At 51.6% G+C, this 11,635-nt stretch overlaps 1 protein-coding gene across 5 annotated transcripts in view; it reads left to right on the forward strand.

Annotated features, from left to right (window-relative positions):
* Positions 1–10,290, forward strand: part of SSH1 (slingshot protein phosphatase 1) — a 53,934-nt gene extending 43,644 nt beyond the window's left edge. For 3 of the 5 annotated variants that reach the window (XM_036903984.2, XM_057492198.1, XM_057492199.1), the window contains 3 exons: positions 728–928; positions 2,852–3,419; positions 4,509–6,213. In XM_036903984.2, the coding sequence (XP_036759879.2) occupies positions 728–928; positions 2,852–3,419; positions 4,509–5,759 (2,020 nt within the window). In that variant the 3' untranslated portion in view covers positions 5,760–6,213. Of the gene's footprint in view, positions 1–727; positions 929–2,851; positions 3,420–4,508; positions 6,214–7,259 lie in introns of those variants that run through there. The other 2 variants (XM_036903987.2, XM_036903985.2) reach the window with 2 other exon arrangements.
* Positions 10,291–11,635: the final 1,345 nt, after the last annotated feature.

Consider the following 11,635-nt stretch of genomic DNA (forward strand, 5'->3'; position numbering starts at 1 on the left):
TACAAGAAAAGCTTCACAGGGGCAGTGCAGCCCCTTCAGTGTGGAGTTCCCTCACTGTCTCGGGGAAGTGAGGCCTGAAGAGCCACTGTCCCGGCCTTACCTGTAAATTCAGCCAGGCCAGGGCCAGTGCCGCCTCCTTGCAGACACCCTGAAGGCCCTGTCGTCTTTGGCTTCTTTCTCTCCCGGTGGGTCTCGGCTGCTGCTGTGCTTGCTCCAGCATCCCAACGCTCCTGTCTGGTGAGCATCTCGCTGTCCCCAGGGCCTGGCAGGCTTGGGTTCGCTGATCCCATTCTTCTACAGCAACCGGTTCCCCGTCTCCATCTGCTCCAGCAGCTGAATAGCTTCCGCAAAGATCCCTTTAGCTGCTCGGTTGCTTCCCGCAAAGGAGGTTTTGTCACTGGCCTATCCCAGCCATGTGGGAAGACTCCCACTTTGTCCCTGAAGGAGGCCTGTCCCATTTTGTCCCTAAAGGTGTGCCAGATTGGGGAGCTCCCCTGCAAAACTTGGCGGGCAAAGACAGGTTTATCTCGATGTCCCATTGTGTGCTAATTGATTTTGCAGTGAAGTTATTTCCTTTCCAGGGTGTGTGGACATCTGCTGCGTAAACATCAGGACCTACAAGAGTCTGAGCAATGAGGGAACTTCAGGGTTGGAAAAAATCTGTTGGGTAAAACCCGAGATAATGTTGTTTAAGCTTTCAACCCTTTCCCCCTCCACACCCCTGCAGGAGGAACCACTCCAAGTGCCTGGTACATTGCAAAATGGGTGTCAGTCGATCGGCTTCCACCGTCATAGCCTATGCCATGAAGGAATTTGGCTGGCCTCTGGAAAAAGCTTACAACTATGTGAAGCAAAAGCGCAGCATTACACGCCCCAACGCAGGCTTTATGAGGCAGCTGTCTGAGTATGAAGGCATCTTGGATGCGAGGTGGGTGACCGTCTGCTGAGGACTGGCAGACCCAGCTGGAGAAGCTGCACAGCCAAGCCGGCTGGGCTGCCACCCCAGTCCTTCCACCGCTATGCCCCTGGGGTTTGAGTAGTGGTTTCCACAAGGGATCTGTTTTGATTTTGCTGGCACACCGGAAGCTAGTTTGCTGCTGGAGGGAACGGTGCCTGACTTCTAACCCAGGGCGTGACTCTATGTGTGTCAAGGGCATGTTGGACACCCATTTGCTGAGCATCTGCTTTGTGCCCAGCCCTGTGCCAAGCTTCACAGCATAGCATTCTCCCAGACTGCAGAGCAGACCACGTGCTGCCACTGATGAGCTGGGCAGCTTAGGGCAAGCTTGTCAGTCACCCTCACCCTCAGTTTCCCCTTCAGCATTAAGAATTGAAGCCCACCTGACAGGGTCGGGTCGTGAGATTTACGTGAGTACTGAACAATCTCACCTTTACAGGCACTTTGCTGGACCTGGCTCATGTTAATAATAATGTGGCTTCTTTTTAAATGTCTAATTCCTACCCTAAAAAGCTCTGCAAAGTACAGGTTATCCCCAACTTACGGGAGACTGAGGAGCTGATGCTGGAGGGTGACTTGCCCCACATCACACAGCTGGTGGGTGGCAGAAGGGAGACACATGTCCGGCTCTGCTGGCCTTCAAAGCTCCAGGGCAGGCAGGCCCTGAGGTTTTCCTGTCCCCTTGGGGGCTCCCCACCTGCTGGCCCCTGGCGGATCCCTTTGGACTCTGGGACTCACTTTCCTCCATTTCCTCTCTGTTCGGTCTGTATAAAGCCCCTCTGGATTATTTCTGACTGGATTGTGAGGAGACCGCAGACCAAGTCCACAGATAGCCTCCTTGCATGTTTGAGGAGGCGGGAGTGCCTCACGGGGTCCAGTCTGGGGAACAGCTCTGGGTATCCCTGGACTCCATCATTCGCAGCCAGAGGGTGGCTGGACACACCCCAGGGCGGGGCCCCAGGAATGGGGTGGACGTTTTGCATCCTGCTCTACCTTCCCTTGTCTCTTTGTCACTTGCTGCCATCAGGGCTTTACAGCCCAATCCGAGGGCCCTCTTGGCCTTCCCCGGAACATGCATAAGGGGCAAATGGTCAAGAATGACAGTGGTGCTCCCTTGCATTGAAGAACAACCGATAATCCTCAGCTTATGCCGTCCTTTCACGTTCACTTCTCTCTCTTGTCCTGACCTTCAAAGCCCCGTGGCGTTGGTATTGCTCTGAGGTTCCTGGAGGCGACTTATTTCACTATAAGCCTTTCTCTTCCATCCTCTTCTTTTCACCCTTATGTTAAAAATGTATTATAAAAATAATACCACATTATTATAAGACATACTTTAAAAACTGACCCATAGTCTTTCTGACCTAGACAAATATTTCCAGTTTTCTGAGATCTTCCCAACTTTATTCATGTGTATTACGTGCTTACATCATCATGTTAGCATTTATAAATCTTATTTACACTCTGTCGTGATCTCCATTGACTCTCTACAATATAGGTAGGAGAGAATTATTCTTTTTTTTAGGAGAGAATTATTCTTTTTTGGCAAATGGAGAAACCGAGAGGTGAAACGTTACGTGGCATGGCTAATAAGTTCACAAAATTAGATGGAACAGTAGGATAGTGATAGCATTTCAAGCCTGGACTCTCCTCATATCATCGTCCCACGACAGAAAGTCGTTCAAGGCTTCCCATGCTGGGAGGCCATGAGTCAGGGTCCTAGTGTTATTTCTGTCGTCCTTGTGTTTCCTGGGGACAGATGAGTAGAGAGCAGCTTTACCTAAGTGAGCCTCTGGCATCCCCGAGCCTTGTCTGTCCCTTGCTAGCTCACCCCCACCCTCCTCCAGGACACGGTAGGCTCTGCCCTCTGCTGACCTTCCTCTGTCCTTCCCTCAGCAAACAGCGGCACAACAAGCTGTGGCGCCAGCAGACCAGGAGCTGCCTGCAGCAGCCTGTGGATGACCCTGCAGGGCCTGGGGACTTCTTGCCAGAGACCCTGGATGACACCCCAGAAGGCCAGCTGCCCTGCTTGGACGATGCCGCCCAGCCTGGTTTCCCAGGCAGCAGGTCCTCAGGAGGACCCGCTCTCCCCTGCTGTTTCCGGCGACTCTCAGACCCTGTCCTGCACTCCCTGAATGACGAAACAGGCAGCGTGGTCCCCCTGGAGGACCTGGAGAGGGACGCTCTGTTGGGGGAAGCAGCTCAGCCAGCAGAGGGGCACAAGCCTGCCAGACATGCCCAGGAAGGTTCTGGACTCTGTGAGAAGGAAATGAAGAAGAAACTAGAGTTTGGGAGCCCCGAAGCCCGCTGTGGCTCCTTGCCACAGGTGGAGGAGATGGAAAGGGAGGAGGGCCCCGGAGGAGGGAGGTGGGGGCAGCCCCCAGCCCAGCTTGACAAAACCCTGCTCAACTGCGAAAACCTAAATAACAACAACAGCAAGAGGAGCTGTCCGGACGACTTTGAGGTAAGCCTGGGCTGGTGTGTGGGGGCAGCAGGCCACAGGCTTCCGTCCTGCCCCGCAGAGCAGCTCCCCCACACCTTCTCTGGCACTCCTCTCCACCAGCTCGGCAGCCCTCACCCCCAGCAACCAGGGGGCTTATCTCAGAGTGATTCTGCAGGCTAATGGGGTCTGTAGACATACTGAGGATCAGGGATCCGTAGGGGACACGACTAATCCCTGCACGCCCTCTTCACCCATGCACCCTGTTCATGTCTCAGGAACAGCTTCCAACTCTATTTCAACTTGGAGAAGAAGGTAAATGAAGGATGCAGCCCTCCTTTCCTGGCCAGAATTTGACTGAATGGGTGACATTATCTAGGGTGCCAGACCTAGAGACAAACATTCATTCATTTGTTCAACTCGTTTATTAACTGTGTGGCCAGGTTGGTAGGGGGATACAGCTGTAAGATAACTAGGGACAGAGGGTCAGCACATAAGGCTGTAACACAGGTACAGCTGGTGGTCAGCAGTGACAGAGAAACCGTGGCATGGTGGGAAATAACTTGGAGGGGAGGAAATGAGAAGGAGCCAGGAGGAGGGTCTTCCTGGCCCAAGGAGCAGCAGGTGCCAAGCCCCTGAGGGCAGAGAGGCTGGTGGGTGTGTGAGGGACAGGACCTGGGTGCAGTCGTTGAGTGGCAGTGGTCTGAGGTGAGGTTGGACAGGTGGCCGGGATTCGTGGAGCCTTCCAGCATGATGGCAGGACTCTGCATGTTCCAGGGCACTAGGAAGCCCTCTGACTGTGGTTTTCAGACAGACTGGGAGAGACTGGAAGTGGGAATCCAAGATGACAGTGGTTCAGGATGGGGTGAGGACAGACATCCACAGCTTGGGAGGTGTGTGGGGACAGAGCTCTGCTGCTCCTTCTGTCTTGTTCTCCCTTCTCCCCACCCCAGGCCCTCTGCACAGCTCTCCCTCTACCTAGCCTCTGTTACTCACGGTCGGTTGGGATCCGAGCACTGCCGTCCGGCGCCTGCCCTGGCCTCCGATGCGCTGCTGGTCTGTCGTGGTCTTGGCTCAGAGCTGCACTCTCATGACGTTCTTGTCCCCTTTCAGCACGCTGCCCTTTTTGGGATCCTTAACAAAGTGAAGCCTTCCTACAAATCCTGTGCCGACTGCATGTACCCTACAGCCATCGGGGCTCCAGAGGCCTTGGGGGAGCGGTGCGAGAACCCCTGTGCTCCTGCCATCTGTACCCAGCCAGCCTTCCTGCCCCACCTCACTTCTTCCCCTGTGGGCCACATGTCTGGTAGGTCCCGAGCTTTGGAGAAGCTGGCCTCTGGACCAACCGAAAGTCCCCCATTTCTACCACCAGCAGGCTCAAGGAGGCCAGACTCCAGTGGTTCTGGGGCAGGGGCTGTCCCAGAGCTACCAGCTAGCCTTTTGGAACCTTCCAGAGAGACCCAAAAAGTCCTGCCAAAGTCCCTCCTTTTGAAGAACTCTCACTGTGATAAGAACTCTCCCAGCATGGAAGTCCTGAAGGAGGAACCACCATCTAAGAAAGATCTGAAGCCGGCCAAGGACCTGCGTCTGCTGTTCAGTAAAGAATCTGAGAAACCCACAACCAACAGCTACTTGATGCAGCACCAGGAGTCCATCATTCAGCTGCAGAAGGCAGGCTTGGTCCGCAAGCACACCAAAGAACTGGAGAGGCTGAAGGGCATGCCTGCAGACCCGGCGTCTCCCTTCAGGGACAGCGCCACCAGCAGGCTGGAGGCCAGCATACCTGAGGAGAACCAGGATCTGGCTGCTGTCCCTCCCCTGGGACCCCCGGCTCCACCCAGCGTTGCTGGGAGCGAGAAGTCAGACTCTGCCCACCCCCCACCAGAAGGGACCTCGTTGAAAAGCCCCACTCCCTTCCTCTGCCGCCTGGACCACACCAGTCATTTCTCAAAAGACTTTCTGAAGACCATCTGCTACACACCCACCTCCTCCTCCATGAGTTCCAACCTGACCCGCAGTTCCAGTAGTGACAGCATCCACAGCGTCCGTGGGAAGCCGGGCCTGGTGAAGCAGCGGACGCAGGAGATCGAGACCCGGCTCCGGCTGGCAGGCCTCACGGTCTCGTCCCCACTGAAGCGCTCCCACTCTCTTGCCAAGCTCGGAAGTCTCAACTTCTCGACCGAGGACCTGTCCTGTGAGACCGACATGTCCACAATAGCCGACTCCCAGGGTGCCAAGCTGAGTGAGTGTTCCTTCTTGCACGCATCCCAGGCAACCGCAGGGAACCCAGCCGCAACCTCTAAACAGTCAGGGAAATCTGCCCCAGAAAACTTGAGAAGCTCCTCGTCGATGAGCAAAAGCTGACCCGCCTTTGCTGCGATTGGACTTACATTTTCACATGATTCTTCCCTTAGTTTCACTGTGCATTTTGGTCAGCCCAGTACATCTTGATTTCTCGTAACAATTGGCATTCTCCTAACTGTTCTTCCCTTCTTGCCATCAGGGGAGGTGAAGGAACAAAAATAACCAACACGTAGCACAAGAAGAAAGGGGAGATGTCAGTGGTGTGGCCTGGGGGAACCAGAAGCTGTCAACCAGTAGACACAAAATTCTAATCCCCAAGTCATGTGTTTCTTTTTCAAAACCAATCATGTTGAAAGAAGAGCATAGACAGATATGCACACATACTGAAAAATATTCCATCTGCAACATGCAAAAGAATAGTTGTGGTGACGGGATCATCACCCTGGGGCGCGTTCCTAGCTCATTCAGGCCCTCTTGGGAAAACTCTTGGATGGCAATATAAGTCCTACCTCTGTTCCTGTTGTGCTTTTGATTTTTAAAATACAGTAATGACCAAGGCTCCTTCCAGGGAATAATGCTGTGTCAGAAAACAAAATTTGTATTTTTTTGGTTTGGGACCCCAAAAAGTGTTAAGACTTTAAAGTGGACTATACCACATAGTGCCAGGTAAAGTCACACACAGGCGTAAATGCTGTGGCACCAGCCCTGTGGTGCGTGGAGACCCTCTGTGCGGTGGACCTCTCTGGCCTGCTGTGTTGTCGCAGCTGAGTGATGTGCGTCTGTCCTGCGTCTGACCTGCAGTGGGGGGATACGTATGTGATGTCCTCCACTGAGGCTAATGGTGAGGTTCAGATTGCTCCCCACCTGGCCTCCAGAGCACTGTTGAGTCTCACCTGCTGCTGAACCCAGTGTGGCTGTGTGGTTTCGAAAGCGCTCGCGTGTCTGGCAGGGGTGTGGTTCTGAGATGGGGTCACCCTGCCAGCAGTCCGGCCCGCAGGTTTGTCAGGCCCCACTCCTGTCTGGCGGGAAGAGGAAATGTTGGCTGGCAGTGAGGCTCTCCTGTCAGTCCCTGTTCAGGAGCAACTCAGAAGCAGCTTCTCTGTGAGGAACTGGACTGTAGAGAAGCTTCCCGGATGTTTACTGCTTCCTGCTTGTCTCCCACTCTTCTCAGCAGTGAGGATGGAGTGAAGGAGGGGTCTGTAGTCCCTGGCTGGGCTCGGGGGCAGCACCTTTGAGAATCAGGTAAGCTTTGTGGGACATGCTGCCGCAGGCTCTGGCCTTGAGTAGAGGGACTCACTTGCTGTCAGCAAGACAGGATGATGAAATATTCTGAAGAGAGGGAAGAGGCTTGGTAGAGAAGGCAGGAAGTTTTAATTCAGGGGTCAGCAAACTATGGTGTGTGGCCCCATGAGCTGAGAATGGTTTTTACATTTTTAAGGGATTATTAAAAAAGAAGCTAATACACCACAGAGACCATGTAACCTGCAAAGCCTAAGATATCTATTATCGGGCCCTTTGTAGAAAAAAATTGCTGACCCCTGGTTTTATTTGACAACACAGGCCTGCCCAGAGCCCTCCAGGAAGAAGCTGGGTAAATTTGAAGGCCTCCCCTGCCTCTTCAACATGTCATGCCAAGCCCTTCCCTCCCCACCACCCGAACTTTGTCGCCCACCCATGTCCCTGCAGGTGGAGTGGCTTTGTACACACAGGGGCACTGCTCGCTGAAGTGCTCCCACATCTGCAACTCGCTCTCCGCTGGGTCAGCCAGAGTGATTCAGTGACACCAGAAAGCCTCCAAAGGCCAGCCCACTTCTGAAAGTGGGCGAATGAGTCGCCATCGTACACCTTACATTGGTCAGAACTGGGCCTCCCGAAGCAGCCATTCCAGAGAGCACCCCAGGCAGGGTCTTCAGGAGCAAGACTAGCCCCCATTTCAACGAGTGGATAGTCATTGCAAAAACCCTCTCTCCAGGACCTTTTTCTCCCTGGCATTGTTTTCTGTTTTTGTTTTTGTAAGCATACATTATTTCACTTTATACCTTAAGAATTTATTTTTCCACCACTGACAATTGAGATAATCTAAAAAGGTGATTACCCACTTAAACCCTGTTGAGTCCCCCTCTTCCCTGCCAGCAAAAGCATATTCTCATAAAATATATCAAGTTCAATGTTTTGCCAAAGTAAATTTCATGTGGTGGATCAATTTTTGTGTCAAAATAATCCTTTAGATTCGGTGATGACAGGCTTATGTTGGTTTTTTAGGCACGTCTGTGTATGAGAACAGTATAGTTTTAAAAACTTTAATTTTGAAAGCCGTAATTTTTCTTAACCAGTTAAAAGGTGGGGGAGGATTACCAATATGAGTGGGTCTTTGGCTTTTGGCAGACTTACCCATTCATTTTCAGAAGCACAGCTCGCACAGCAGCAGCTGAACAGACCAGGGCTCAGGTGCCCATCATCGGAGCAGAATTAAGCGTGCTCGCGCTGACAGGTGTCACTGGGGCCTGGAGAGAAGGACCAGTGTTTCTCCCAAGACCCAGATTGGCTGCATATATACATATGGCAAATTGCTCTTGAAAATATACTGACAGAATGAGCATCCTGCCAGGCTTGGGGGCACCTTGGCAAAGACAGATTCATACCAGTCTCTGAAAAGACAGTTTGCACTGTGAGATATGCCATATCTTGGCCAATGCTTTACCTGAAGTCCTAGCTGATGGGGAAGATTCTGAACAGTAGTGGCAGGGTGAGAGGCAGGGGTTTATGCTGGGAAAACCATTGATTTTGGTGACGGCCATTTTCAGGGAATGCCTTTGCTGAATTAGCAGAGAATGAAAACTTCTGAATCTTGATTGATACGCTGTGTATTCAGCTGCATTTCATCTTTCACTTTGACTGACTTCCACTTTCATTCATGTGGCATACCAAAAGTTAGGCTAAACTTTTCTAGATCTCCTTGCATTGATACAGGGAGGTCTGGCTGGCAACCAGGCTGTCCTCTGAGCATGATTTGACAATGCCAACTTTCTCTTATGGCTGCTTCAGGGTCGTGGAGCAGTGTCCGTCATTGCATGACCTTAAGAACGAGGTGTCCTGCTTTTAGTATTCCTTGCTTCTGTGATCTCTGTGTGGGGACCCAGGTCCACCTTTGGGCTTCTGGGGAGGGGCACCCTGTCTGTCAGGCATTCAGAGTACTCACAGGTGCTCACAGGTGGCTGCACTGTCCAACCTCTTCTCCACCCAACACTCTCCAGCTAAGAAGCATTCCAGCCCATTCTAAAGCCCCTTGTGGGTAAGCGCAGAGGTGCCATGGGATGGAGACAAAGTTGCAATAGAGTTAACATCTTCAGTAAACCCTGTACTTTGGCACTCTTACCTCCACATGGGCAGGATGCCAGAAGGTTGACGACTGCCCCTCTTCCCTGGGGTCATTTCTCCCTAGTGAGAACAAATGTGGCACCATTTAGTCAAGATCACACACATCACCTCACCCAGGGTGTCTGAAGAGGGACTTCTCTGTTGACCAGAAGTGCCTGGTGCCAGAATATATTTCACCCAACCCTACTCTGCTCGCCACCTACCAGGGCTTCCCCAAAACACATGACGCAGCAAGGGCGGCGGCCTCTCTGGCAGGAGAGCTAGATGGCCCAGGAAATTAGCGACACGGGGACAGCACAGTGCAGTACCTGCTCTGGTCTCACCCCTCAGGGTCTTGCAGATGCCACATGCCAAACAAAAGCTGATTGACACCCCACCCCACCCCGTGCTCTACTACTTGGTTTTTTTATTGTCTGCTCTGCAATTGAATACCCACGTGTATGAGTCCACTGCGTGTATAGATACAGATATATTTAAAACTTGAACAAGATCATCTTGTGCATCACTTCTCTCACACACACACATGCTGCACCACCGAGCATGAAGCAGGCCACCTTGACCGATTCAGCGTGACACCGCACAGCGCTACCCTCGGCAGATCTGATGCGACTGCCTTGTCTTGCGGTAGGTGCTATGGCCCCAGCTTCAGTCAGTCCCTCAGGCAGGGGTCTTTATAACCAGACCTCCAGTTCCCTGCTGCCCTTACATTGGCCGTGCTGCACCAGAAGATGGCTGCTTCCTCCCTCTTTTCCTACACTGTAATTATTGTTTTACAATGGAGTGCCTTAATAATAGTTTACAAATACTGTGTATTTATAAGGGAAACTGTTAAGCTCTCACTTTCTGTGATTGGAAACTTTGCCTTGTCAGTGGTGGTTGGCGTTTGGGCTGGAGCTCGCCCATCCCTTACTCGTGCATTTTGACACGTGTGCCCACAATGGCCTGAGGAGCATTGCTAGAAATGGCACTGGTAGTTCCCGCAGGCAAGGCAGGCATTGGCTCACACTTCGTCCCATTGTAGCGAGGAAAGAACAGAATTTGGTTTGGTAGCCAGCTGGGGGATGGTACAGTCCATGGCCCTGTCTGGACTTCAGCCCAGCACATGTACCCCCACCGACCCCCTGTTTCCCCCATCACATAATTGTACTCTTGCTTAGAGGAGATTTTATTACCACCTAGGCCACCCTGTTTTCCTCTCTGTTGGTGTCCTGAGCTCTTTGCAGCAAAATGTAGGTACAAATAATACCCCCCACCTCAAGATCAGGAGCTCCACAAGATAAGTTCTTCAGGTTTCAGAAACTGCCGGTGGGTTCCAGCGTTTTGCATTATGATATTGATGATTTTTAATTATATTGCTTTCCTTGTTTTTTTATATTATATATTTAAAAGGCAGTATCTTTTATACTGTGAATTTGCAGTAGAAGATGCATAATGCACTTTTTTTTTTACTTATGTTGGTGTGTACTGTATATAGTCTGTGTGCTTCTTGTGATGAAAATAAACTTTTTCTTTATAAATGCCGGTGCCCTGTGAATTGTGCAAAAGTCAGCTGCCTCCCTCAACCCTTGAAAGGATAGTTGGATGCATCTTCATCGTCATGATGGCCAGTCTTTACTAAGCACCTGCTGTGTGCTAAGCCCCTGCTAAAAACCTGGACCAAAGAAAGAACCAAGGGAAGACATGTTCACTTCTCCAGGAATTGTCTTTCTTCCTCCTGATTTATCAGTAAGGAAAAACAGATCCACTGGTGGGTGGTCATTTGTACACCACAAAAAAAGTGTCTTCGCCAGGGTGGGACTTGGACTTTGGGTGGTGTCTCTTCCCACACAAGCAGAAAACATAAAGCCAGAGTGGGCTCCAGAGACCCACCGATGCTCTCCCACCACCCCTCATGGGAGAGGGGACCATGGCGGCTGATTATTGCCAGTGGCCAAGGCAGGAATCCCGGGGAGTATCTGTCTCTGGACACGGCAGGGGCTTGTCCTGTGCCCATGTCACAGGCCACTGCAGCTCAGGTGGCTCTTCTCCCTCAGTGACTCACAAAGCCAGGCAGCTTCCATTTAAAACTGCCGTCTTGGAGTTCTTAAGCTTCGAGCTGTGCAGTCAGGGGAAAAAGCGTGGGAACTCACATTCACTCAACTGCTTCTGTGTGGATGTGATACCTCACACTATTTACGTTCCAATAGGCGAGACCTAGTCACATGGCCTCACCCTGACTGCCAGGGTGTTGGGAGATGTGAGGTGCACACACTTGGTGAGCACCGGCCATCAGGCACAATACCTTGGTGTGACCACTAAATTCCAGAGCCTGCGGAACATGCCAGAAATACTTAATTTAGTTCACCTAGACTTGCTCTGGCTCTCACTTGGACTCACAGGAGACTGACGGATAAGTCAGAATGCAAATGTATTACTCTACAATAAGAAAGCTGTCCAGCAGGCCAGATGACTCACTTGCCAATTAGCACATTGCATCCTTCTAGATAAATCTATGCTTGAAGCCAAATTGTGGTTAGGAATTGCTTATTGAGTATGAAATCAAAGCAAAAGACTTAGTG

The sequence above is a fragment of the Manis pentadactyla genome, chromosome 14 (assembly GCF_030020395.1).
Source record: "Manis pentadactyla isolate mManPen7 chromosome 14, mManPen7.hap1, whole genome shotgun sequence".
Taxonomy (NCBI): domain Eukaryota; kingdom Metazoa; phylum Chordata; class Mammalia; order Pholidota; family Manidae; genus Manis; species Manis pentadactyla.